Source organism: Callorhinchus milii, unplaced genomic scaffold, assembly GCF_018977255.1.
Source record: "Callorhinchus milii isolate IMCB2004 unplaced genomic scaffold, IMCB_Cmil_1.0 Scaffold12, whole genome shotgun sequence".
Lineage (NCBI taxonomy): Eukaryota > Metazoa > Chordata > Chondrichthyes > Chimaeriformes > Callorhinchidae > Callorhinchus > Callorhinchus milii.
In genome coordinates this window covers 545,673-569,306 of record NW_024704753.1, presented here as the reverse complement: position 1 = coordinate 569,306, position 23,634 = coordinate 545,673, and the positions used below count along the sequence as shown (strand labels likewise).

The 23,634-nt window shown below is 53.9% G+C and overlaps 1 protein-coding gene across 10 annotated transcripts in view; it reads right to left on the bottom strand.

Moving 5' to 3' along the window:
- Positions 1–370: 370 nt before the first annotated feature.
- atp2b2 (ATPase plasma membrane Ca2+ transporting 2) overlaps positions 371–23,634 on the bottom strand; it is a 75,385-nt gene continuing 52,121 nt past the window's right edge. For 5 of the 10 annotated variants that reach the window (XM_042339807.1, XM_042339804.1, XM_042339805.1 and 2 more), the window contains 19 exons: positions 21,859–22,056; positions 21,104–21,361; positions 20,664–20,789; positions 20,248–20,373; positions 15,259–15,300; positions 14,388–14,546; positions 13,914–14,128; positions 13,443–13,685; positions 10,575–10,816; positions 10,076–10,310; positions 9,634–9,813; positions 9,179–9,266; positions 8,055–8,161; positions 7,373–7,564; positions 6,736–6,949; positions 5,799–6,010; positions 5,513–5,620; positions 4,911–5,093; positions 371–748 (listed from right to left, as the gene is read on the bottom strand). In XM_042339807.1, the coding sequence (XP_042195741.1) occupies positions 437–748; positions 4,911–5,093; positions 5,513–5,620; positions 5,799–6,010; positions 6,736–6,949; positions 7,373–7,564; positions 8,055–8,161; positions 9,179–9,266; positions 9,634–9,813; positions 10,076–10,310; positions 10,575–10,816; positions 13,443–13,685; positions 13,914–14,128; positions 14,388–14,546; positions 15,259–15,300; positions 20,248–20,373; positions 20,664–20,789; positions 21,104–21,361; positions 21,859–22,056 (3,440 nt within the window). In that variant the 3' untranslated portion in view covers positions 371–436. Of the gene's footprint in view, positions 749–3,739; positions 3,792–3,916; positions 4,092–4,910; positions 5,094–5,512; positions 5,621–5,798; positions 6,011–6,735; positions 6,950–7,372; positions 7,565–8,054; positions 8,162–9,178; positions 9,267–9,633; positions 9,814–10,075; positions 10,311–10,574; positions 10,817–13,442; positions 13,686–13,913; positions 14,129–14,387; positions 14,547–15,258; positions 15,301–20,247; positions 20,374–20,663; positions 20,790–21,103; positions 21,362–21,858; positions 22,057–23,634 lie in introns of all 10 variants that reach the window. The other 5 variants (XM_042339811.1, XM_042339814.1, XM_042339810.1 and 2 more) reach the window with 5 other exon arrangements.

The window sequence follows — 23,634 nt, the reverse complement described above, 5'->3', positions numbered from 1 at the left end:
CACACACAGACAGAGACACTCACTCTCACAGACACTCACTCTCACACACACAGACACTCACTCTCACACACACACAGACGCTCACTCTCACACACACACACACAGACAGAGACACTCACTCACACAGACACTCACTCACACACACTCACACAGACACTCTCTCACACACAGACACTCACTCTCTCACACACAGACACCCACTCTCACAAACACACAGACACTCACTCTCACACACACACAGACACTCACTCTCACACACACAGACACTCACTCTCACACACACAGACACTCACTCTCACACACACACAGACACTCACTCTCACACACACACAGACACTCACTCTCACACACACAGACACTCACTCTCACACACACACAGACACTCACTCACTCTCTCACACACAGACACCCACTCTCACACGGACGGAGAGCTCCTCTACAGCGAGGTCTCCAGGCTGTGCAGGGGGCTGCCGGGGGTGGACGAGGTAGCTGATTTGCTCGTGTCGATGGTGAGGTTGATGCCGCTGTCGATGGCGTTGTTGTTCCTGTTGGGGGAGGAGGGGGCACTCGGCCGCCGCTTCAGCCCCGAGTCCTCCTCCAGGTCTGTGTCGTCGATGAGCGGGATGTGTGGCTGGGAATCCTGAACCAGGAACTCCGGGTGAGTCATGAAGTTGTGAATGGAGGATTTGGAATCGGGTTTCTCCAGTCCTTCATACAGGGAACTGCGGAAAGCCTTCACAACCCGGATCTGCAGGGGGAGACAGGGAGAGAGGGGGGGAGAGATGAGTGGGACCACAGCTGCCCAGCGGGAGGGTGGAACAGCTCGGCTCGGCCGCGGAGGGTTAAGGCAGTGGGTGTCCCATGATCACTGCAGGGAGTGGAGCATTCATTCATTCACATGTGGCTGCGTTTGGTGCTTTAGTGAGGGAGGAAGGTCGTGGGATCTGCAATATAACTGGAGAGAAGGCAGTGGAGAGAGCGCTCGTTAAAACACCAAAACGTGGGGAGACCCCCAGTGAAGTCCGTCGGTTACAATGCAATGTCTGATCGCACGTCACATGCTGAGACCCATCGGGGGAGGGGTTGAGGGGTGAAGGTGACAATTAGATCCCTCTGATCTGGTGAAGAGTAGACAGTGAGGATGTGGACGGTACGATTGTGGGTTAATGCGGCTTCATAGCAGGTCCACACATGACAGGACAGAGATGGGGAGTGGAGGGTGAGCAGGGAAAGCGCGGAGAGGGGGGGGTGGGGGGGGGTGGGGGGGAGGATAAAGAGCGATACAGACTGACATTGACACAGGACATGCGGGTGGGTGGAGGGACAGATAAACACCAGCCACATTCACAAGCCTGGCCACATGAGGAACGCTAGCACCAGCCATGCATATTGGGCAGTAACCTTTCGAGTATTGGCCCAGAGGAACCTTCTGACCTCCACCATCTCCTTCCTGACTCTACTTGTCCTTCGCAAGGTAAAGGGAGAGATTTCTCCTAACTCTCACCCTCACCCCAGGGGGCTGACCCAGGCTCTACCCCACTGAGAGGTCCATGTCCCCCCATCCCCCACCCTCTCTCTCTCTGGGGTTCCTGATCTCAATGGTTGTGGAAATGGTTGACCTTGGTATCCCTGGGTTTGGGAGATGGAACAACAGCCTGCTCCCTGCTCCTGGCTGTATGGCTGGAAGGAGTGTGTGTGGGTTGGGAGGGGGGGCAGGTGAGGACAGGTTGTGTGGGAGGCTGCAATTCCCCCCAAAGCAGACTCCCTGATGATTACACACTTGAAATCATATACAGAAGCCGTTATTTCCCCCCCAGAAGAAGGAATGTGACGTCTTTAGAAGGGGAGAGAACTCGAACAGAAACATTGGAGGGGAGAAATTCAAAGAAAAACCAGACTTGCTGAGAGCAGGTCAATGTGAGGGTCAGAGACTGGATTCCCGGCCAGGAGGGAGTCTCTACACATAGGGTTCCCATCCCACACTGTAAGGTAATATCCTGCAGTTACAATAATAACAATCCTTGCATTTGACACAGCATCTTATGTCATCGAGACATCTCAGAACTCTTCACAAGATATGCTGTAAAGTGGAGCGACTGTGTACTGTGGTCGAAACGTGGCAGCCAATTGCGCACAGCAATGTCCCACAAACAGCCACGGAGTGAACAATACTTTGTATGTGAGGGATTTGTTGGCCAGCGCACCAAGAAAAACTCCACTCTTTTTTTGAGTAGCGCTGCGAGATCTGTAAAGTCTATCTGAACAGGCAGACGGGACCTCGGTTTAAAGTCTCATCTGAAGGACACTATCTCTGTCAATGCAACAAACCCCAGAATTTGAGAGAAGCGTTAGCTTACACTACATGATTCTAAGTCCCCACTTGGGGGCTTCAACCCACAACCTTCTGTGGCAAGAATGCTATCACTGAGCCAGGTTCAGCTTTATAGAGCAGATTAAGAACATAAGAACATAAGAAATAGGAGCAGGAGTAGGCCATTCAGCCCCTTGAGCCTGTGCCCCACCATTTAATAAGATCATAGCTGATCTTCTAACCTCATTCCATTTACCCGCCCTCTCCCCATATCCCTTAATCCCTTTAGGTTTTAAAAATCTATTGATCTGAGTCTTGAATATGTTCAATGACTGACTGAGCAGCCACAGCCTCTGGGGTAGAGAATTCCATCAATTCACTGGCCTCTGAGTGAAGAAATGTTTTCTCAACTCGGGTCTAAACGGCTGACCTTTAATCCTGAGTCTGTGACCCCTAGTTTTAGATTCCTAGTTTTAGTTAAGTTAAACACTGACCAAATGCAAGGATTATTATTACTATTGTCTCACTATCTGTACAATAAAAACCCAGAAGGTTGTGGAGAGCCAGATTGGTTTGTTTATGACTCCTGGCGTTTGGGACCAGGTTCAGGGATTACGTTAGCTCCTGGAGGCGACCAGCTCAGGCCTGAGGAACTGATCACTGGACTAAATCACACTGTATATCATTTACAATTTAAACCCAAACCTCCAGTCTTACAGGAATGGTTATTTCCAAACCCTACTCTACCCTATCCTGCGCTGCTGCTCCATTAACCCACCCAAATCAACAGCTACAAGTCTTTTTGTGACGTTGATTTGCCGCCTGCCTGTGACCTTAGCCTATTGTCTGGTGCCCAGTGCTGACAGTGCAGTGACCAGCGAGAGGCCGGCTGGGCACTGCACCCTCGCGGCTAGCCCAGAGCAGCCGCACGAGGACCCACACAGAAACATGTAGGACACAGGATGAGCGGAGTCCTTGCGGCACGACAGGGAAAACAAACAACGAGGAGATGGACAGCAACTGGACAAGAGACTTTGGGGACGAGACATTGACGGTTGTTTCTCCAGCGGAGCTCTCTTCTCCCGAGGCTCCGTCTTCTCAGTCGCTCTCAAAGCAACTCCTGTCCCCCATTTAGCAAGGAAGGAAAAAAAAGGTTTAAAGAAGTGAAACAAGATGGGTGGAGCGTTGTTCCTGGAGTTGCCTAGCCTGGCTGGTTGTGACAGGGGGGGAGGGGGAGGTGGGGGAAGGTACCAAGAGACTGTGTGGAGCTCTCTAAGGAGGCATGGTAAAAAGCAGAGGATTTTTTTTTTTGGGGGGGGGTGTCTTTGGGCAGATACTCGAAAGCTTACACACTGAACTTGGGGACGTGTGAGCCCCCAACAAGCCGTTCCCGCTCACTGACAGGCCGGGCGGGCTCAGACTCACGACCTTGTCCTCGCTCCAGCCTACTGCATGCCGTGTCCCCAGCGCCCCTAGTTGTCTGGAGAAACAAAGACATTTTGACCTCAGACACGCACAGCCTGGCCCAGCGGGAAACAGGCTATCGAATGGTTAACAGTAATCGCTAGATGAGCTTGTGGATGAAGAAGACACTAAGACACTCACGCCCAGGGGGAGCAGCACTGCTGGTAGGAGAGGGGAGGGCGCTGGGAGAGGACAGCGACACCTGGCTGGGGCTAGTGAGAGTGGTCGTGTCCTGGTTTTGGCTGGTCACAGACGACTGGCGCCTCAGGGCCCCCTGAAAGGAAGTGCCGCTCTTGAACGTATTCACTACTTCGATCTGCAAACGGAGGAGAGAATGAGAGAGTTTTCTCAGGAAAGGGGGGAAAACCGACCACAAGGTTAACACCACAGGAGCCCCCGCGCCTACCCCCCCCACCCACACACACACCCACCCACCCCCTCAAACACAAGCACGGCACGACTGACAGACACAGACATTTACCCTGGGTGTCAATGGGACCCATTCTCCAGTGAGACAAATAGACCCTTATTGGTTGGTTAAAAAGTGGCCCAAAACTCCAACCATTTTGGTTTAAAATTTAAGATGGTGCAGAATGTTTCCATTCCCTGCTCTCTCTCCCCCATCGTGTCTGTGCTGGTGCTCGCTCCCCCACTGGAGCTCTCTACTCTAACCCCATTCCCTGCTCCTTATCCATTCCCTTTTAGATTCCTTCCCAAATGGATCCAATTGCCTTTGAAATGTTGTACAGTCTCCGCATCGATCGCCACTTTGCCACAGCTCCACATTCTGGGAATTCTGTGACAAATCCGAGCGAGGCGAATGTTTAGATCAGGATCCACTGGCTCCGCCACATTCCTGAACATTCAGTTGAAGGAAAAATCAAGAGATCAGCAGGAAGGATGGTATCCCACTGATGGCGAGGACATTCCCTGCTCGACACATCAACCTCTTCACTGCCACCGGCTGAGACATTTGTGAATCTGCGTGAAACGTAATGACTAAAATACAAAGTGAGTGAAACGTGACAGTAAAAAAGGATCCAAACCAAACCCAACGTCTACAGCCTCTGTGAGGGGACAGGAAGCTGTGGCTTCGTTAACCAGAGGTTTGGGTTCTGATCGCCATTGATCGCACCTGAGTTTGGATCCTGTTCAGGCCTCGGAACCACAGGATCTGCCCTCGTCTCAGCTCGCGCTCCGCGTGGTCAATCTCCTCGGCGTCCTCGTTCAGCTCCTCCTCCGGGATGTCGTCTTTCTGTGTCCCGTGTCCCGCCTCCTTCAGGAACTTCAGCCGGGCGTTGGGGATAGCATTTATTACCTGAGAGGCCAGGGAATGGGCCGTTAGTCTAAACATCTTCTCCCGCGCTCTCCCCAAAATGGTTATTCACAAAGTGAGGAAAGCTTCACAGAGAATTGACAGCACCGGCAGAGGTTAATGTGTCGAGCTGGGAACGTCCGCGCCAGCAATGGGATGGCATCCTTCCCGCTGATCTCTTGATAATGGACAAACTTCTTCAGCTATTACCAGTAACTAGCCATTACCTGTCAGTACAACTGTAGCGATTGCTTATAATTGTTAACTACCAGTAACCAGTGATTGTTAATTGCCAGTAACTAGCGGTTACCTGTAACTCTAACTGTCCCTGTAGCGACGGCCTGGCCCTGTAGCTTCCGGTATAAACAGGTGACAAGGGGGATTGGGAAGGACGTGAGGAGTGAGTTGGCGGGAATCCTCACCTGCCCCCAGAGCAGCTCCCCGACTCCCAGAAACACACACCACAACCACTGGTCCACCTTCAGTGGGGTGCAGCTGAACGGCTTCCCCCCATACTGCACAATCACGATCTGCCCAGAGAGACACAGTCACTGTTACTACTACAACAACAACAACTTGCATTTTTTATTGTGCCCCTCACGCAGGGTAGCGCCCCAGAGCGCTTATGTTACTATCGTCACTAGTTGCCACCTCCCTCGTTGGTTAGTGGGTTACCAGCGGTTGTTATGGGTTCCCAGCGGTTGTTACCTGGATGGCAAAGGTGCCGAAGACAATGCTGCAGAAGATGGGGTTCCTGAAGATGCCTTCGAACACGTTCTTCTCCCCATGGATCTTGCGAGCGTTGATCTCGTTGAAGAGCTGCATCAGGACGAAGGTGTTGAAGATGATGGTGTAGTGTTCGGAGGGCGGCGAGTGCAGGGGGGCGTTCCGGCCGCTGTCGATGTGAAACAGCGACTCTCCTGAAACAGCACGCATGGCACACCGTCAGAACAGTCTGCTCCAGTTAGTACATCAAGGGGCACAACCGCTCCCAGCTCATCACTGGCCGGGGCAGAGAGTGTGTGGCTTTACACACAAACACAGTGGCCCCACGTTAGCACAGGGCAATCTCCCACAAACAGCCACAGAGTGAAGACATCAGGGGAGAGAGAGAGAGAAACTCCCTTCTCTTTTCCTAAAGTGTTGCTTCCGTCTGAACAGCCACAGACGGGGAGCTCGGTTGAGTCTCCTCTGAAGGGCAGCGTCTCTGATATTGTTAAGCTCTGAGACTCTGCCTGGCGTGGAGGGCGCTATACAAGTGCAAGTTATTGTCGTCGTCGTCGTTGTTCCTCTCTCTCCCCCCCTGCCCTGTGCTGGAGTGTCAGCCTGGAACACAGTTGGGATGTAAGGACGGTGGGAAGAAATGGGATTAATGATCCCCCCTGATGCCGTGTCCAATCACTGGGCAGGTCTGCCTCATGGACTGAATGGCCTCTTGTTCCTTTACTCTCAACAGGGAAATGGTGAGAAAGAAATTGTCTGTGGCAAAGTGTGTGCATTTTACATGTCACGTGTGCAACAACAACAACAACTTGTATTTATACAGCGCTTTCCCGCAGGGTAGCGTCTCGGAGTGCGCGCAGTATAGTAGTAGTTGTTGTTGTAGTAGTGACTGTTGGGGGCGAGGACGGCACTGGTGACGTACCTACGAAGAGCAGAGTGAAGATGGTGATGAGCTGGTAAACCCCGTGTCCCAGGATGTTCTTCATCATGGTGCGGGAGATCAGGGGCTTGTTCCTGCCGTACGGTTTCCTCTTCAGCAGAGACTCGGTGGGCGGTTCGGTGGCCAGAGCCAGAGAGGCAAAGGTGTCCATGATCAGGTTTACCCACAGCATCTGTACGGCCTTCAGCGGGGAATCCTGAGCACAAGAGGGCAGCACATTAACATACGCTACACACCACCCGGCACATTAACACCGGACGCGTGTCTGGGCCATACGGTAGGCCAACAGAGGACTGACATCTACACTCACAAGCAAACTCTGAAGGTGTTTCCAATAGTTACCACTAAGTGTAGTGACTGTCAGTTTGACACAGTGACAGCCCGCATATAGTGACTCAACGTACACATCGTGTTTGTGTGTGTGTGATACACACTCCAAGGCTGTGTATGTATGTGTAGGTGTTTGTGCGCGTGTGTATATATGCGCGTGTGTGTATATATGTGTGACCACATGTGTGTGTGTGACTGTGTGTATATGCGTGTGTGTGTATACGCGTGTCTGCATGTATACGTCAGTGCGTGTATGTGTGTGTGTGCCTGCGTGTGGACACGCTCTGACCTGTGTGATACAGGCTCCGGTGAAAGCCACAATCACGGCCACGATATTGACCGTCAGCTGGAACTGCAGGAACTTGGAGATGCTGTCATACACGTTACGGCCCCACATGACGGCCTTGACGATGCTGCTGAAGTTATCGTCGGTCAGGATGATGTCCGAGGCCTCTTTGGCCACATCAGTCCCAGCGATGCCCTGAAACAACCACAAACCACAGTCAGTGAGAGGCCACCGACACCATTGTAATAACAGTCACTGTCTGTCTGTGTTACTGTAACAGCCTGAGCGCCCTCCTGTGTGTGACTAACAGCCAGGCCGGGCTTCGAGCATCGTTACAGTCAGTGTTTACAGTGTTTGTGTGTACGAGTATGTGTGTGTGGCGGTGCGTGTGTGCGCGTGGCTGTGTGTGTATGGTGTGTGTGTGTGTGTGTGTGGGGTGTGTGCGTGGCTGTGTGTGTGGGTGGTGTGTGTGTGGGGTGTGTGCGTGGGTGTGTGTGGGGGGGGGGGGGGGGGGCGCGTGACTCAGGCTCTGAGACATGGGATACGATGATTATTGAATGTGTTTATGTCTGTGCCGTGTGGTGACTGACTGGGGTATGAAGTGGGTGGGTGAGGGAGGAGAGAGGAGGGAGGGAGGGAGGGAGAGGGAGGCAGAAAGAGGGGAGGGAGAGGAGGGGATGGTTACCATGGCAAACCCAACGTCCGCCTTCTTCAGGGCTGGTCCATCGTTGGTCCCATCTCCTGTCACAGCCACCACCTGCCTCCTCTCCAGCACCGTACTGTCAATGATCCCTGTAACACACCCGCCACCAGGGGTCAGCACACACCCAGCAACGCCAGCGCCACCCGCTCCCCCCGGCACTGCCACCCGCTCCCCCCGGCACTGCCACCCGCTCCCCCCGGCACTGCCACCCGCTCCCCCCGGCACTGCCACCCGCTCCCCCCGGCACTGCCACCCGCTCCCCCCGGCACTGCCACCCGCTCCCCCCGGCACTGCCACCCGCTCCCCCCGGCACTGCCACCCGCTCCCCCGGCACTGCCACCCGCTCCCCCCGGCCTGCCACCCGCTCCCCCCGGCACTGCCACCCGCCCCCCCGGCACTGCCACCCGCTCCCCGCCGGCACTGCCACCCGCTCCCCTGCCGGCACTGCCCCGCTCCCCCGGCACTGCCACCCGCTCCCCCGGCACAGCCACCCGCTCCCCCGGCACTGCCACCCGCTCCCCTCTGCCCGGCACTGCCACCCGCTCCCCCCGGCACTGCCACCCGCTACCCCCTGCCCTGCCCGGCACAGCCACCCGCTACCCGCGGCACAGCCGCCCGCTACCCGCGGCACAGCCACCCGCTCCCCTCTGCCCTGCCCGGCACAGCCACCCGCTCCCCTCTGCCCGGCACAGCCACCCGCTACCCCCTGCCCGGCACAGCCACCTGCTACCCCCTGCCCTGCCCGGCACGGCCACCCGCTACCCCCTGCCCTGCCCGGCACAGACACCCGCTACCCCCTGCCCGGCACAGCCACCCGCTACCCCCTGCCCGGCACAGACACCCGCTACCCCCTGCCCGGCACTGCCACCCGCTCCCCTCTGCCAGGGATGGTGGGGGGGGGGGGGGCAAGGACAGTATATGAGGAATTCTCCATGTGCAAATCATCTGTCGCGTTCATTTAAAAAAAACGTCACTAGGCTTTACAGTAAATCCTGTGAAGCGCTTTGGGACCTTTTTGTTGGAATTAGAATACAAGGATTATTATAACTAACAAAGTAACTGCCTGACTGACGGACTGACGAGGTGAGCTAAGTGTCTTCACTCGCCTTTGACCAGGGTGTGCTTGTCGGTGGGGGAGGAGCGAGCCAGCACGCGCAGCTTAGGCCAGATCTTGTCGATTCGTTCCTGCTCAATCTGGAACGTTAAGAGAAAAACGGTCAGTTTTTCAGAGATTGTCTTTTGCCCCAAAATAGTGAAATGAACAGAATGTTGCCAATGTTTCCCAGAGAGAGTGAGAGTGAGAGCCCGAGAGAGAGAGAGAGAGAGAGCGAGTGAGGGACAGAGAGAGAGAGAGAGAGGACAGCTTCTCCTTGTTGAGGGCAGCATCACTCAACCGTTGACTCGTTCTCCATTGTGGAGCTCCTCCGATGTGTTTGCCTATGGCCTCCCCCAGCTCCGCCCTGGGTCTCCCCACCCAGCTCCGCCCTGGGCCTCCCCACCCAGCTCCGCCCTGGGCCTCCCCACCCAGCTCCGCCCTGGGCCTCCCCGCCCTGGGCCTCACCTCTCCTTTCTCATTGCGGATCCTCCTGTTGAAGTCCTTGCCCTCGAGGCACAGGAAGTCCTCTCCGGGGTGGATGATGCCACACTTGATGGCGATGGCTCTGGCCGTGTTGATGTTGTCACCGGTGACCATCCGCACGGTGATGCCCGCTCGCTGACATTTCCTGATGGCTTCTGGGACCTGGCGCACAAAGCCCTGGCTGGTAAACGTGGCACAAACTACCCCGCCCGGGGCGGCAAAGAGAAGGAGGCCTCTGCTTACGTGGCAGCGCCCACAAAATACAGTCACTATACTTTACAGTCAATCCTGTGAAGCGCTTTGAGATGTCTCAGCCACGTGATACGGAGCTGTATTAAATGCAAGGATTATTATATTATTAATGACTTACTGATGATGATGGAGGAAGCCCAGCTTTGCTAGAGGGCGATGGTGACAGACCTACCTCAGGTCTGACAGGATCCTCGATGCCGACCACCGCAATGCAGGTCAGGTCCGTCAGGATGTTGTTCTCCACCTCCCACTCAGGCTCGGGGGTCTCGGCGAAGTCCCGGTACGCGATGCAGATGGTCCTCAGCCCGTCACAAGCCATGGGCTCGATCACCTGCTTCACCATCTCATCCCGGTCTCGAGGTCGGAACAGGCGGGGCTCACCGGCCAGGTTCAGCACTCGAGAACATCTGAGAGTGAAGCCAACTCATGTCAACCATCAACCAGACAGGCAATGGGTTAGAATTAGAGCGAGCACCAGCACAGACACGATGGGGAGAGAGAGAGCAGGGAATGGGGTTAGAATAGAGAGCTCCAGTGGGGGAGCGAGCCCCAGCACAGACACGATGGGGAGAGAGAGAGAGCAGGGAATGGGGTTAGAGGAGAGAGCTCCAGTGGGGGAGCGAGCCCCAGCACAGACATTATGGGGAGAGAGAGGGCAGAGAGGTAATTACTTTTTCAGGACGATCTCCGAGGCGCCTTTGCTGTACATGCGGAAGCTGCCGTCCTGCATCTTGATGACAGTGCTCATGGATTTGCGGGTGGAGTTGAAGGTGTAAACCTTGTACAGCTTCTCCTCTGGCATCTGGTCCCGGATGGGCTGGTAATCTTTTTTCAGGTCCAGCACGAAGCCCAGCAGCCCGCACTCCGTCTTATTGCCCACCTGGCGAGGCAACCCCCCGTCCTTCTCTGGTACCTGCACAGGAGCACACAGCACACCTGTTAGCCTCCGCGCATAGCCAGCCAGTGGGGTGGGGAGGGGGGGAGCGAGTGGGGGAGCAAGCGATCGAGAGAGGGAGAGAATGAGGGTGTGATTCATTGAGTGAGTGAAGTGAGCAAGTGAGTGAGGGTGTGAGTGAATGAGCGAGGTGAGTGAGCGAGGTGAGTGGGCGAAGTGAGGGTGTGAGTGCGGATATGAGTGAGTGAGGTGAGTGTGTGAGGAAGGTGAGTGTGTGAGCGAGGTGAGTGTGTGAGTGAGCGAGCGAGCGAGTTGAGTGTGGAGGATTAGGAGTTGTGAATTTAGGATGAGATATCGGAGTGTGAAAGGCACAGGTGGGCACATTACAATCCCTGGAGCAGACACGCTGCTCAGTGGAAAACAGTAAACCCTCCCGCGCTGTGATTCACTGTGTGCCCGGCAGGAGCCAGTGTTCCTCACACATGGTAATTAATGCAACACAAACAGCCTCGCGAGAGGGACACCCCCCCACCTTTAGCTAATTACCAGGAATGAAATGGTGACCTGGTGTCACTGGGAGCGAGAGACAAGCTCACTGCTTCCCGTTTCAGGGAATAATCTAAATCCGTAGACGTTGATTATAAATTGTTCGCAGTGTGGCTCTGCCCCTCTGCCCTTCACCAGCTCGCTGTTTCCATCCTCCACACAACTTACAATATAAACAGGGAGAGAGAGAGCTACAGCGTGATAAGGCGTTCTATCAAATGCAAGGATTATTATAGTAACAATCCTTGCCTTAGCACGTCTTCGAGATGCCTCAAAGCGCTTCACAGGATACACTGTAAAGTGGATTGACTTTATTATTTAATTATTATTATAATTTCCCCCCCCTGAGTGTACGTCAGTGTTGAGGAGGAAGCGGTGTGTGCCAGGCTGGGTCTGCGTCACTGTGGACAGGACGCACGGCGTGTGTGAGGACACGGAGCTGACCGACAGGTGTTGAACTAAACCAAGCGTCAAATTCCCTGTCCCCGAGTCTCAGGGAGGCTTCTAACCACCCCCCCCTCCCTCCATCTGTCAGCCAGGGCTGCGCTATCACTCACCAGCCCAGCCTGGCCCAGCCCCCAGCCCAGCACAACCGCCAGCCTGGCACAGCCGACCAGTGACTCAGCCTCGCCCAGGGTGCCCGGCTACAAAAGGCACAAACATTGGGGCACAAACCAGCCGAGTACGGGCAGTGGGATGTGGGGCAGTTAGAGATGGCGACACGTTTCCAAACCGCTCCCTTGTCCAACAGATTTGTGCGTCAACCATCTGTCCTACCCACAGGCAACCCCCGGCTTCTCCCGGCACATACACAGACCCATGCACACCATACACAGACTCACATCCCCCCCAAACACACTGATACACACACAGCACCTCTCCGCCCCGCCCCACCCCCCCCAACATACACATATTTCCTGTAAAATTCTTTGAATTACAACTCACTGAGGTGTGTGCTCTCCTGGGAGCAGGAGCTGTGGCTGGGTTAGGGGTTGGGGCTGTGGCTGTGTCTAGTGCAGTGAGTGGCTCCGAGGCTGTGCCACAGGCAGAAAATCATCTCTGTGTATTTTGCATTTCGCCCACAAAATACACAGACACAAATTACTTTACAGTATAAGCGCTTTGAGACGTCTCAACAAACTTGATGAGGCTTTGTACCAAATGTAAGGATTATTATTATTATTTATTATCTCATTGTTTGTCCTTGAGAGCGAGCAGTGCAGCCGGTCACTGCTGGTGAGCATCAGTGACAGATGGAGGAATGTGGTTTTCACCCCGGAGTCTCCCAATGTCGACAGGCGTTATATAACTCTCGCTCACCGCCTGCTCCCAGCCCACTGGTCCAGACAGATTCCGTATTAATCCCCATCTCCCACACAGACCATGGTACACCTGACACGTCAAGTCAGTAACAAGGGCTCTGCCAACAGGTGTCAAATAGGGGAACTTCACAGAAATAGTTGAACACCAACGTTTTTTACAGTGTGGGACAGCTCAGTGCGTGGGGCAGAGTAGAGAGCTCCAGTGGGGGAGTGAACACCAGCACAGACACGATGGGGAGAGAGCACAAGCACAGACCACTGCTCACAATAACAGATCAGAGATAACAGAGACATACCCCAAATTCTAGAATTCTGCATCAGTCACCGTGAAGTGCAAATCAGGACACATACACTTTCTCTTACACGCACAGATAACCCTGACGGGAAGGTGGTGAAGCAACGGGAAAGCTTGCCAGACAGCAATCTCAATCGCAAACTATGCACACGCTGGGGTCCCCAAGCTTTAGCTCTTGCCAATCTGGGCCTAATACTTTCTGGAATTAGGTAAGCAGCGGGCGTCCCTCCAACAACAACAACAACAACTTGCATTTATAAAGCGCCTCTCACATGGGGAGGACGCCCCCAGAGAGAGAGCGCATTCCATTCCAACAATGTATCTCTGGGATGTCTCTGTGTATTTTGGATGCACGGAAATCTCAGTTTGCTTTGGAGACTCTTAAACAACGGTGATGAAGGGTCAGATACCCGGCTGGGCAAAACAAATCACCTGCACTCGCTCACCAACACGCACCCCCCCACCCAGTCGCCGGACGTACCAGGACCTTGCTGGTGTAGGCACAGTTGAGGGATATAGCATTGATGAGGATCTCCAGGGTTTTGGCTGGCAGTGCGTCAGGTTCCGGCACCTCCTTGTGGTGGTTGTCGGCGATGAACACCTGCACCACGGTCATCCTGTTGGTGGTCAATGTCCCCGTCTTGTCCGAGCAGATGGCGGTGGCATTGCCCATGGTCTCACACGCGTCCAGGTGTCGAACCAGATTGTTGTCTTTCATCATTTTCTGGTCAGAGGAGGAAGGAGGAGGTCAGCGACCGGCACGGTGTCAGCCACCGGCATGGTGACAGCGTCCGGCACGGTGACAGCGTCCGGCACGGTGTCAGCGGCCGGCACGGTGTCAGCGGCCGGCACGGTGTCAGCGGCCGGCACCGCACAAAAAAACTTCCAAATACCCAATGGCCCAACTAACCATCCGCCCGGCCACCCACACACCAGCCCGGCCACTGCTCACCTTGACGGAGTAAGCCAGGGAGATGGTGACGGCCAGCGGCAGCCCCTCTGGCACGGCTACCACCAACACGGTGACCCCGATGATGAAGAACTTGACAAAGAACTGGATGTAGACGGGGGTGCACTCCGGGAGCCACTGCAGCTTCTGGATCACAAAGGTGTCGATGGAGAAGTAGAGCACCAGGATAATCACCGTGATGGCCGACATCACCAGCCCTGCGGCACGGCAGAGAGACAACTCAGCGAGACAGCTCACCTCACCCATACTGCTTCTGTCAGTCTAATGGCTCCCGGAGATCGCTCCCGCTCATGTCCTCACCTGACCCCCAGCCCCACCTCGACCCCCAGTCTCGGACCCTAGACTTTGACACTGACTCCCAGCCCCCAGTCACCGGCTCTCCCAACCTCGGCCCCACTCCCCAGGTCTCCAGCCTCCACCCCACAAGCCTAGCCTCGGCCCCCCGACCCCTCTCACCTGCTTTGCCGATCTGCACGGCCAGTTTGGTGAGCTTGCCCTGGAGCACAGACTTCTCTTTTTTGGTGGTGTTTGTTTTTCTCTTCTCGTCGCTCTCCCCGCCTTCTGCGCTCTTCAGCGGCTGCATCTCCATGGCAGCCGCACTGTCCTGTTTCTTGGCTAAAAGTGAACGAGGACCCGGGTGTTTAGCCACCAGTTAAACAGGGAGAAAAGATCAATACTGTGGCCTGTGATCAGGCTCACACTCTGAGCCACGTCTACAATAATAACCTTCGTTTCATTCAGCGCCGATCATCGCAAAACGTCTCAAACACCTCACAGAGAATTGCTGTCACGTGTAGTGACTGTGTATTTTGTAGATAAACTCGGCAGTCGCTTTGCGCACAGCAATGTCTCACAAACATTTGTGAGATGATTTATCTGGGAGAATAGTCCAGATTGAACAGACAGTCAGGAGCTCGATTTAATGTCTCCGACACTCAGACTGCGTTCATAACACCAAGTAACAACAATAATAATACCCACATTTGATACGGCGCCGTGTCACATCAACAAGACGCCTTCACTGCCATTTACTGTGAAGTGTAGTGACTGTGTATTTACCCCCTCCCTTGGTTCCCCACCTTCCCCACCACCGCCCACACTCCAGCTCGGGTGCCAAGTCAGGTTTGTTAACACGTCCTCCGATATGAGAGGCGCGATATAAAAGTCAGCTTGTATTGTGTTTGTCAGTCAGCGGGTCACTACACGGCTTAGACTCTACACAGGTTCTGAATCGGTGGAGCTGAGAGAGAAATGAGGGGTGTGAGGCGTGAGGTGAGAAAGACGAGCTGGACAGAGACAGGAGACGTGGGACAGGGCAGCACATTACCTTTGTCCTGGCTGTTCTCCACATTTCCATCCGGCATTTTGCCTACGGTGAAAAGGGTACAACAAACAGAACAGAAACAAACAGTGAACAAGTCACCACTTGAGACACTGCCCGCAGGCAAAGTGACAAACACAGCACACGACAGTGGACAATGGGACCTTTAACAGCCCAGAATGAACAGCGATGTATTGAGTGTAAAACATTGACACAGCCTGTTCCTGTCCAGTGACACCACCCATCTCGGCTAAAGTTCCAATTGATTCACCAATCCATGAGCCGTCAACTCAAGAGGAAAAGGCTTTGTTTAACAGTAACTGGACCTGCTCAGTGTCCACAGGTGAAGTGACAATATTGAGACTGAATGAGGGACAGATATTGCAATGGACACGTTCGTCATGAACATCAGATATGGGGTTTCAGGAGAAAAATCAACTGAAAAAAATCATGGACTTATCTTACTGACCACAAACAATCACAGACATTTACAGCACAGGAGAAGGCCATTCAGCCCATCGAGTCTGTGCTAGTTCTCAGAGCAAGCTGTTCCATTCAAGCTCATCGTGTCTGTGCTGGGGCTCGCTCCTCCACTGGAGCTCTCTACTCTAACCCCGTTCCCTGCTCTCTCTCTCTCTCTCCCCATCGTGTCTGTGCTGGGGCTCGTTCCCCCACTGGAGCTCTCTACCCTAACCCCATTCCCTGCTCTCTCCCATTGCATTGTGTCGGTGCTTCCTGTTACATTCTCCTCAGTCATATAAATCCTCGCTCGTGTTAGTAGATGATTCTGTGTTCTCTTACTTGCGTTACCTGAAAGTATTGTTCTGGCTGGGCTGTGCTCTCATTACAGACTGCGACTGCTCCTATTGAATAGTTGCAGACTGGTATAGACTGAACTGGGATGCCCCTGGCCATATGCACGACTGCTCCTATTATACTAACTGCACTGCTTAGCTCCTCTCTGCTCTCCACATGCCCAGCAGTTACTGGAATCTCTGTAAAAGGACATGGTTCTGGGATCAGTTTTCATATTGAATATTAATCACGTCTCAAATGGTAGAGATGTCAGTCTCTCAGGTTATTACTGCTTCGGGAGTAAGTTTATACACCGACACATTAGATCAGGATATTTGTACCTCGGACTGGAGAGTGTGTGTGAGTGTTTGTGTGAGTGTATGTTTGAGTGTGTGGAAGTGAGTAAGACTGTGAGTATCTGTGAGAGTAAACATTGCATGCATGTGTATGTGTGTACATTGTGAGTGAGTATGTGTGGGAGCATGTACATTGCGTGTGGGAGCATGTACATTGTGTGTGGGTGGTTTCCAAAGGCCGACATGATACATCAGCAGTGGGGAGCGACTCCAGATCTCCACATCCTGTCAGTGAGCTCAGGGCAGTGTGATGGGCTGAGACAGACAGAGAGCAGGAGACACCAGCACCGGTACAGGAGCCAGCTCCCTGCAGCACTAGCTCCCAGCTCTAGGTGCTCCTCCCAAGGCTCCCAGCCCCAAACCCCACACGTGTAAATATCACAGAGTGAGGGCGACTATTCTAACACTGTGGTTTCGATGGGAGTGTCAGAATCTTGTTATTTTCTGCTGTGAAAAGCTGATCAACTATAACCCACGTCACTGGAACATAGGTTAACCCAGGGACCCTCGAGCTGATTTGCTCTGAGCTAAAGCCCGGGGGGCGCGGATGTTTGTGTGGTGTGTGTGTGCGAGCGGGCTCGCTGGGCTGGGGGCTCCTGTATATGTGTGTGTGTACTTGGTGGGGTGTGGGCTCCTGTGTGTATGTGTGTGTGTGTGTACTCGTTGGGTGGGGGATGTCCTGTGAGAAGACTGTGCAGTACCAGGGGTTTCTCACAAGGCACACATTTCTCACACAAGGTTTCAGTGTACAGCATTTACAGTGTACAGTATGCAGCATACAGTGTGTAGGAGGTATCGATACCGTGTGTAGGAGGTCAGAACCTCTGTGCAGACGGAGGAGGAGCAGGAGAGAGACTGACACAGGGCGGGATCGCAGTGCTGAGGAACGTACCGTTGAGCAGGTTGGGATTGGCGTTACCAACGGCATCGCCAGCCATCGGCCCGACTGCGTCTGAGGGGTCTGGTCGCTGGGGGAGGGCAGCGGGGGAGGGCAGCAGGGGAGGGAGAGGGAGGGGGAGGGGAGGGATCGCTAAACCATGGGGAAAAGGAAAAACAAAGAATGGAATGAGGGGGAGGGTGTGGGAGGGGAGAGAGGAGAGAAAACAACAGTGAAATGGATTCATGTGAAATAATAATTAACAATGAGGTTTTTGCTCAAAAGAAAAAGCAATAAAAATACAAGAATTCCCACTGCGATGCGAGCGGAACAGAGACACCTCTCCGCAGCCAGCGAACACAGAGCAATAACACACTCACTGCGCCCACTCACTAAACACACTGATTCTCAATCCATAACACTGGTGGGTTATGTCACTACTCTCTGCTCACAACACTCTATAAACTGAACACCTCAGGAACCCTCACTGACTTCCTCCTCTCCCTTTTCCTGTCACTTTTGTTCACATTCTTGATTTTCCGTTTGCAGTTTGATAGAAATTCATCCCCAGGAAACTTAGCATCTGTAAAGGGGGAATTTTTTTTATATACACTCTTCTATATCTTTTTGTACTAAAGCAATCTCCTTTATTACTTCTTCGATCTTTTCCTCGACACTGACTTCTTGCCTCTGGGAGGTTTCTTCGCACAATCATCAGAATCTGATTCTTTCCTGTAATCATCAACATCATCATCTTCTTCCTCATCTGCCTGAGCACCATGACATCAATCAAGTACTCCATAGGCTGCAGATTATCCAGAACTCTGCAACCCGTGCCTTCTCCCGCACCAGGCTCCGTGATACTATCACTCCCATCCTTGCCCGACTCCACTGATTTATACAGAGGATACAGTTCAAGATCCTGGTCCTCAACTTCAAAGCCCTCCATGGTCTTGCTCCCCCCTACCTCTGCGACCTCCTAAGCCCCCACCAATCTGCCCGCTCCCACCGCTCAGCGGGCTCCGGCCTGCTTCACGTTTTCGGTCTCGCCTGCCCCACTATCGGTGGGTGGGCCTTCTGCCACTCTGCTCCCACCCTCTGGAATTCCATCCCTCAGTCCCTCCGCCTCACCCCCTCCCTTGCCTCCTTCAAGACCCATCTCAAGACCCTCCTCTTTGATCATGTTTTCGATCTCCCTGCTTCCCCGCCCTGGCCTCCATCCTCCCCGATCCCGACCCCCAGCTCAGGTCTGAAACTCTTGTCTGTCCAGTGCCTTGGGATGTCCTCCTGACATGAAAGGTGCTTTACATGTGTCATTTTGTTGTTGTTGTACTTTTCAATAACAGAGGATGGATGATCAGAGCTCAGTATTCCACGTTGTCTGGATCACACCTGGTTCTCTGCTGCTTGCAGGTCCTCTGATAAACTTTCCGTCCTGTCAGGCTGTGTTCCTCCGACACAGCTATTTATGGATTCTTGTTGCACTGACTGGCATATTGGCTGTACCAGTGACACACACCACATTCTTTCCCTTCTGCTGGACATCTCCGTTAAGGATCCAGTAACCCACATCTCTCACAGGTATCCTTCATATGTGGTCGCCCTGTATTCCATATTCCTCCACTCGAGTGCTTCCAGCTTCTTCTTTTGTCTAGTTTCTGTTTCCGCTTCTGTGTCTCTCTCGATGTCTCTCACGTACGTGTGTTTTGGACAATTCTTCTAATCTTATATAATCTGTAAAGCTGTTTGCAGTCTTAACGTCTCCAGTTTCAGGAGTTTGCTGCGTATTATATTGTCTATTATTCCGATTACAATCTGGGTCCCATACACTCGCTCACTGTATACGTACTACACACCAACACACACACTGCCACACGCACTGCCAGGGTGGTGTGTATGCAGGGAGCCAGGGTGGTGGGCAGAGACAGTTAGAGTGAAGGAAGAGACGGGCGAAGCTGACAGTCCTGGGCTGGATGCTGTGGGCAGGAAGCACCCAGCACCTCTCCCTCCTACAGCCCGGCCCCAATACTGACCTGACCTGCAGAGGCCTCTCCCTGGCCCCGGGGCTGATCTGCTGCAGATGTTAAAGTGAGAGAATATCCGCGGGTCCGGAGCAACGAGAATCAGCAGCAGAGACAAGAGGTTTCTCTGACACCAGCTTCTCCTCAACCCTCCTCGCCCGCCCCCCACGCCCGCTCGGGACAAACCTCAAACTCTCAGCGTTTACCATCTGAGAAACACTGGTGTTTTGGTTCGGTTTAGCAGCTGTTTGCCCCCCAGTCGTTGTTGTGGTCAAGAAAGTCCCGGCTTCTAAATGTCGTCTGAAGGTTTGCAGCACAGCTGTGTCCGAGCTACTACGTCACTCATCAGGTGACGCTGCATCACCGAGGGCCCAGAGCGAGACCCTAGCCTGGCCCACATAGGCCGGGGGGGGGGGGTGGCCACAAGGCCGGGGTGGGCCCACATAGGCCGGGGGGGTTGGCCACAAGGCCGGGGTGGGCCCACATAGGCCGGGGGTGGGGGGTGGCCACAAGGCCGGGTGGGGGGCCCACACAGGCCGCTGAGGGGCACACACAGGCCGGGGGGGGCACACACAGGCCGCTGAGGGGCACATACAGGCCACTGAGGGCACAGGTGGACACCCCCCCACCACTCCCCAACTCATTCTGGACACATTTACAGCGAAAGACAGTGTGAGGCCTGAGCTCTGCAGAGCCTCGCTGAGCCAGGCTGGACTGAGCCGAGCCAAACCAGGGAAGAGTATTTCATAGTTAGTAAAGTGATGGATTCCAATGGAGACAGTGGCTCTGACAAGCGGAGTTGCCTTTCCTGCACTGGTTCAGCCTGACTGCAGAGGGGGGCACGTGGCACGTGGCACACGGCACACTCTGACTGAGCTTCGTGCCGGAGATCAGACTCTCTCTGGTTCCACCCTCACCTCACAGCATTTCCGTGACGATGGATTACCTTTCTTCTCTTTCTTCTCCTCCTCCTCGCTGCTCGCCCCCAGCAGCGTGAAGATGATGCCAGTCTGCGAGTTCACACCAACCGCCGTCACCACCATCCTCCCCGAGCCTTCCATCACGTGGGTACCTGGGCAAGAGCCAATCAGATACAGTGACACAGAGACACACAGTGACACACAGCGAGACAGAGACAGTGACACACAGTGACACACAGCGAGACAGAGACAGTGACACACAGTGACACACAGCGAGACAGACACACAGCGAGACAGAGACACAGCGAGACAGAGACAGTAATGCACAGCGAGTCAGAGACACACAGTAACACACAGTGAGTCAGACACACAGTGACACACAACGAGACACGGTGACGCGCACACACACACACAGCGACAGTAACTAAGCTGGAAGCCTCACCGGACAGTAACATGGGGTCTTTGTTGACTGACTTGCGGACGTGGTCGGACTCCCCAGTCAGGGAGCTTTCGTCAATCTTCAGGTCGTTTCCCTGAATTAGAATCCCATCCGCTGGCAGCAGGTCACCTGGCGGGCAGATGGCAGAGGTCACGAGACAGTGAGGGTGTGTGCGTGTGTGAGGGCACGAGGAGCGGGCACACAGTGCTTCACTGCGGTCTACAGCACGCAAACGGGTGGTGCCCGACACACCCCAACCCGTCCCTAACACACGTGCAGGTAGAGAGGTGACGCAGCGATGGGAGCAATGCCTCTGGAGATTTCCTCGCTAATTCTCAGCGTTCTTGTTAATTATCACAACCCACTTCACTTTTGTTGGCTTTGGTGTTAATGATCACATCCCCACCTCAGTGTTGTCGGCACTGATGTTGATCAGCACTCACCGTATTTGATCTGAGCAATGTCCCCGGTGACGATCTCGGAGACGGGGATCTGGATGACTTGCCCACCTCGAACCACAGCAAACTTCTGCTCCTGCTCAATGCGGCTCTGCAGCCCCCGGAACTGCTTCTCTTTGCTCCAGTCATTAAAGGCCGTCACCAGCACCACACACACCACCGACAGCAAAATAGCCGCCCCCTCGATCCAGCCCGCCTCCGCTTCCCCCTCTTCCTCCGCGCCTCCTGCTGCACTCCCACACGCTGACAGGGCAGAGAAGAGCAGAGACGTCAGGGTCAGGGCAGCATCACAACAGCGGCTGCGTCACCATTAAATACAACGAGTCAAGTGAGGTCAGCAAAGGTGGGTGTTAACATGGAGGCTGGGAGGCCCATCAGCATGAGGAATTCACACTCGGCTTCAAGCAGAATCCGTCATCGTGTCTGTGCTGGGGCTCGCTCCCCCACTAGAGCTCTCCACTCTAACCCCATTCCCTGCTCTCTCTCTATCCCCATCGTGTCTGTGCTGGGACTCGCTCCCCCACTGGAGCTCACTACTCTCACCCCATTCCCTGTTCTCTCCCCATCGTGCCGGATGGAAAGGCTGGATGGGCTGAATGGCTTCCTGCTCCTGCCTCTGGAGCGACTATGCCCACACACAGTACACAGATACCCCCACAGTTGATTTCCCATCTGTAGATGTGAGGAATAACCACAGCACATCTTGGTTCTGTTACTGTTAGTATTGAGTGTGTACTCACCATCACTGCTCTCTCCTGGGGGTTGATAGAATGAGAGTCCGAGGGATATGATAGCTGCCAGCTCCAGGATAATGAGTGTCACATCCTGTAAAGCTTCCCACACTAACTGCAGGAAGGTTTTTGGCTTTTTCGGAGGTATAAAGTTTTGACCATAAATTTGTCTTCTTTTTTCAAGTTCTGCAGGATTTCCAGCCAAGCCTACAGGAGAGGAGAAAGCAATCCGACTTTAACACCAATCCCACAGTCTCAATTATAACAGTCCCCTCCACCCCCCACTCCATCAAACTTCTCACAGCGCTTCACAAGGAACTGCCTGCAAGTGCAGTGACTGTGGGGTGTTTAGAAAAATGTGGCAGCTAAATTGTGCACAGTGACATCCCACAAACAGCTGTGAAGTGAATGAATGAATGTGCGTGTGGGATTGTGGGCTAGGGCAATGGGAGAGAAACTCCTCCTCTTTTCCAACAGCACCGCAGAGATCTTTACAGTCCACCTGAACATGGCACAGTCAGGAAATGCTTAATGTCTCGTCCGAAGGACGACACCGTCAACATCTCAGTGTAAAACTCATTCCGTCTACCTCCATTGCCCGTGTGAGTGAACACAGGGCAGACAGCCTGCCCTCTCCGCACTCCCTCCACAGCCTCTCCTTCTGCCTCGCCAGCCAGCATGAGGTGGAGGTCACACAGAACGGCAGAAACACTCACAAGATCATAGAATAATACTTTGATACTGTGCCTGATCACATCGGCGAGATGTCACAAAGCGCTTCACAGGATATACTTGTAAAGTGTACTTTGTGAGCGAACGTGGCAGTCAAATAAATTGCGCACAGCAACATCCCACAAACAGCTGTGGAGTGAACAAGCTATTTATGGTGAGGGGCTGTCAGGCAGGAGACCGGGGGAGAGAACAACCCTCAGAAGGTTAGTCGGATGAAGAAGATACTTTGGCCCATCTGGTCTCACCCTGTACCTAGCCTGGCCTGACCTACCCACCGTCTCAAACGTGACAATAATCTGATGTAAAAACTCTGGGCTCTGATGGAGGGGCCTCATCTAACTAAAACATTTAACAAACTCCGCTCAGTCCTGTGAGAATCAGTGAGAAACAACCTGGGGTTTTTTTAAGCCCCTTTTTTTCACCAGAACATCTCAAAGCGCTGCACAGCAAACACAGGCAAGCATGTGAACACTTTGTCCACAGAAATCTTTTTCAAACAGCCAGAAACACTCTTCCCTTCTCCAACAGCGCAACTGATCTGTAACGTCCGCCTGAACAGGGCACTGTCAGAACTTCGGTTTAATGTCTCATTGGACGGAATGGTTGAGCTCCCTCCCCCCACACCCCTGTGCTGGAGCCTCGGGCTGGGCTGTGAGTTCAAAGTCCCAGACGTGGGGCTCGAACCCACAACCTCCTGCCCAAGGCGAGAGGGTGTGACTGAACTGGAAGCTGGAGCCCAGCACGCCGATCAGTGGAGCTGTGATTGCTGTCGCTGCAATGCAGTAAGCTGCCAGCTCAGCCAGCACGTCCGGTAAATCGCTCATTAATCACAGCCTCACACCACACAGCGCAGGTCATTCATCTGCAGCTCAAACCAGGTCACTGAGAAGTGGACACGAGCGAGGCAACCCAGCCAGAGAGAGAGAGAAAGACAGAGAGAGGAAGGGGAGAGAGAGAGAAAAAGCAAAGAGAGTGGGGGGAGGGGAGAGAAAGGAAGGGAGACAGAGTGAGCGAGAGAGCATGTGACAGAGAGCGAGATAGGGAGAGCCAGAG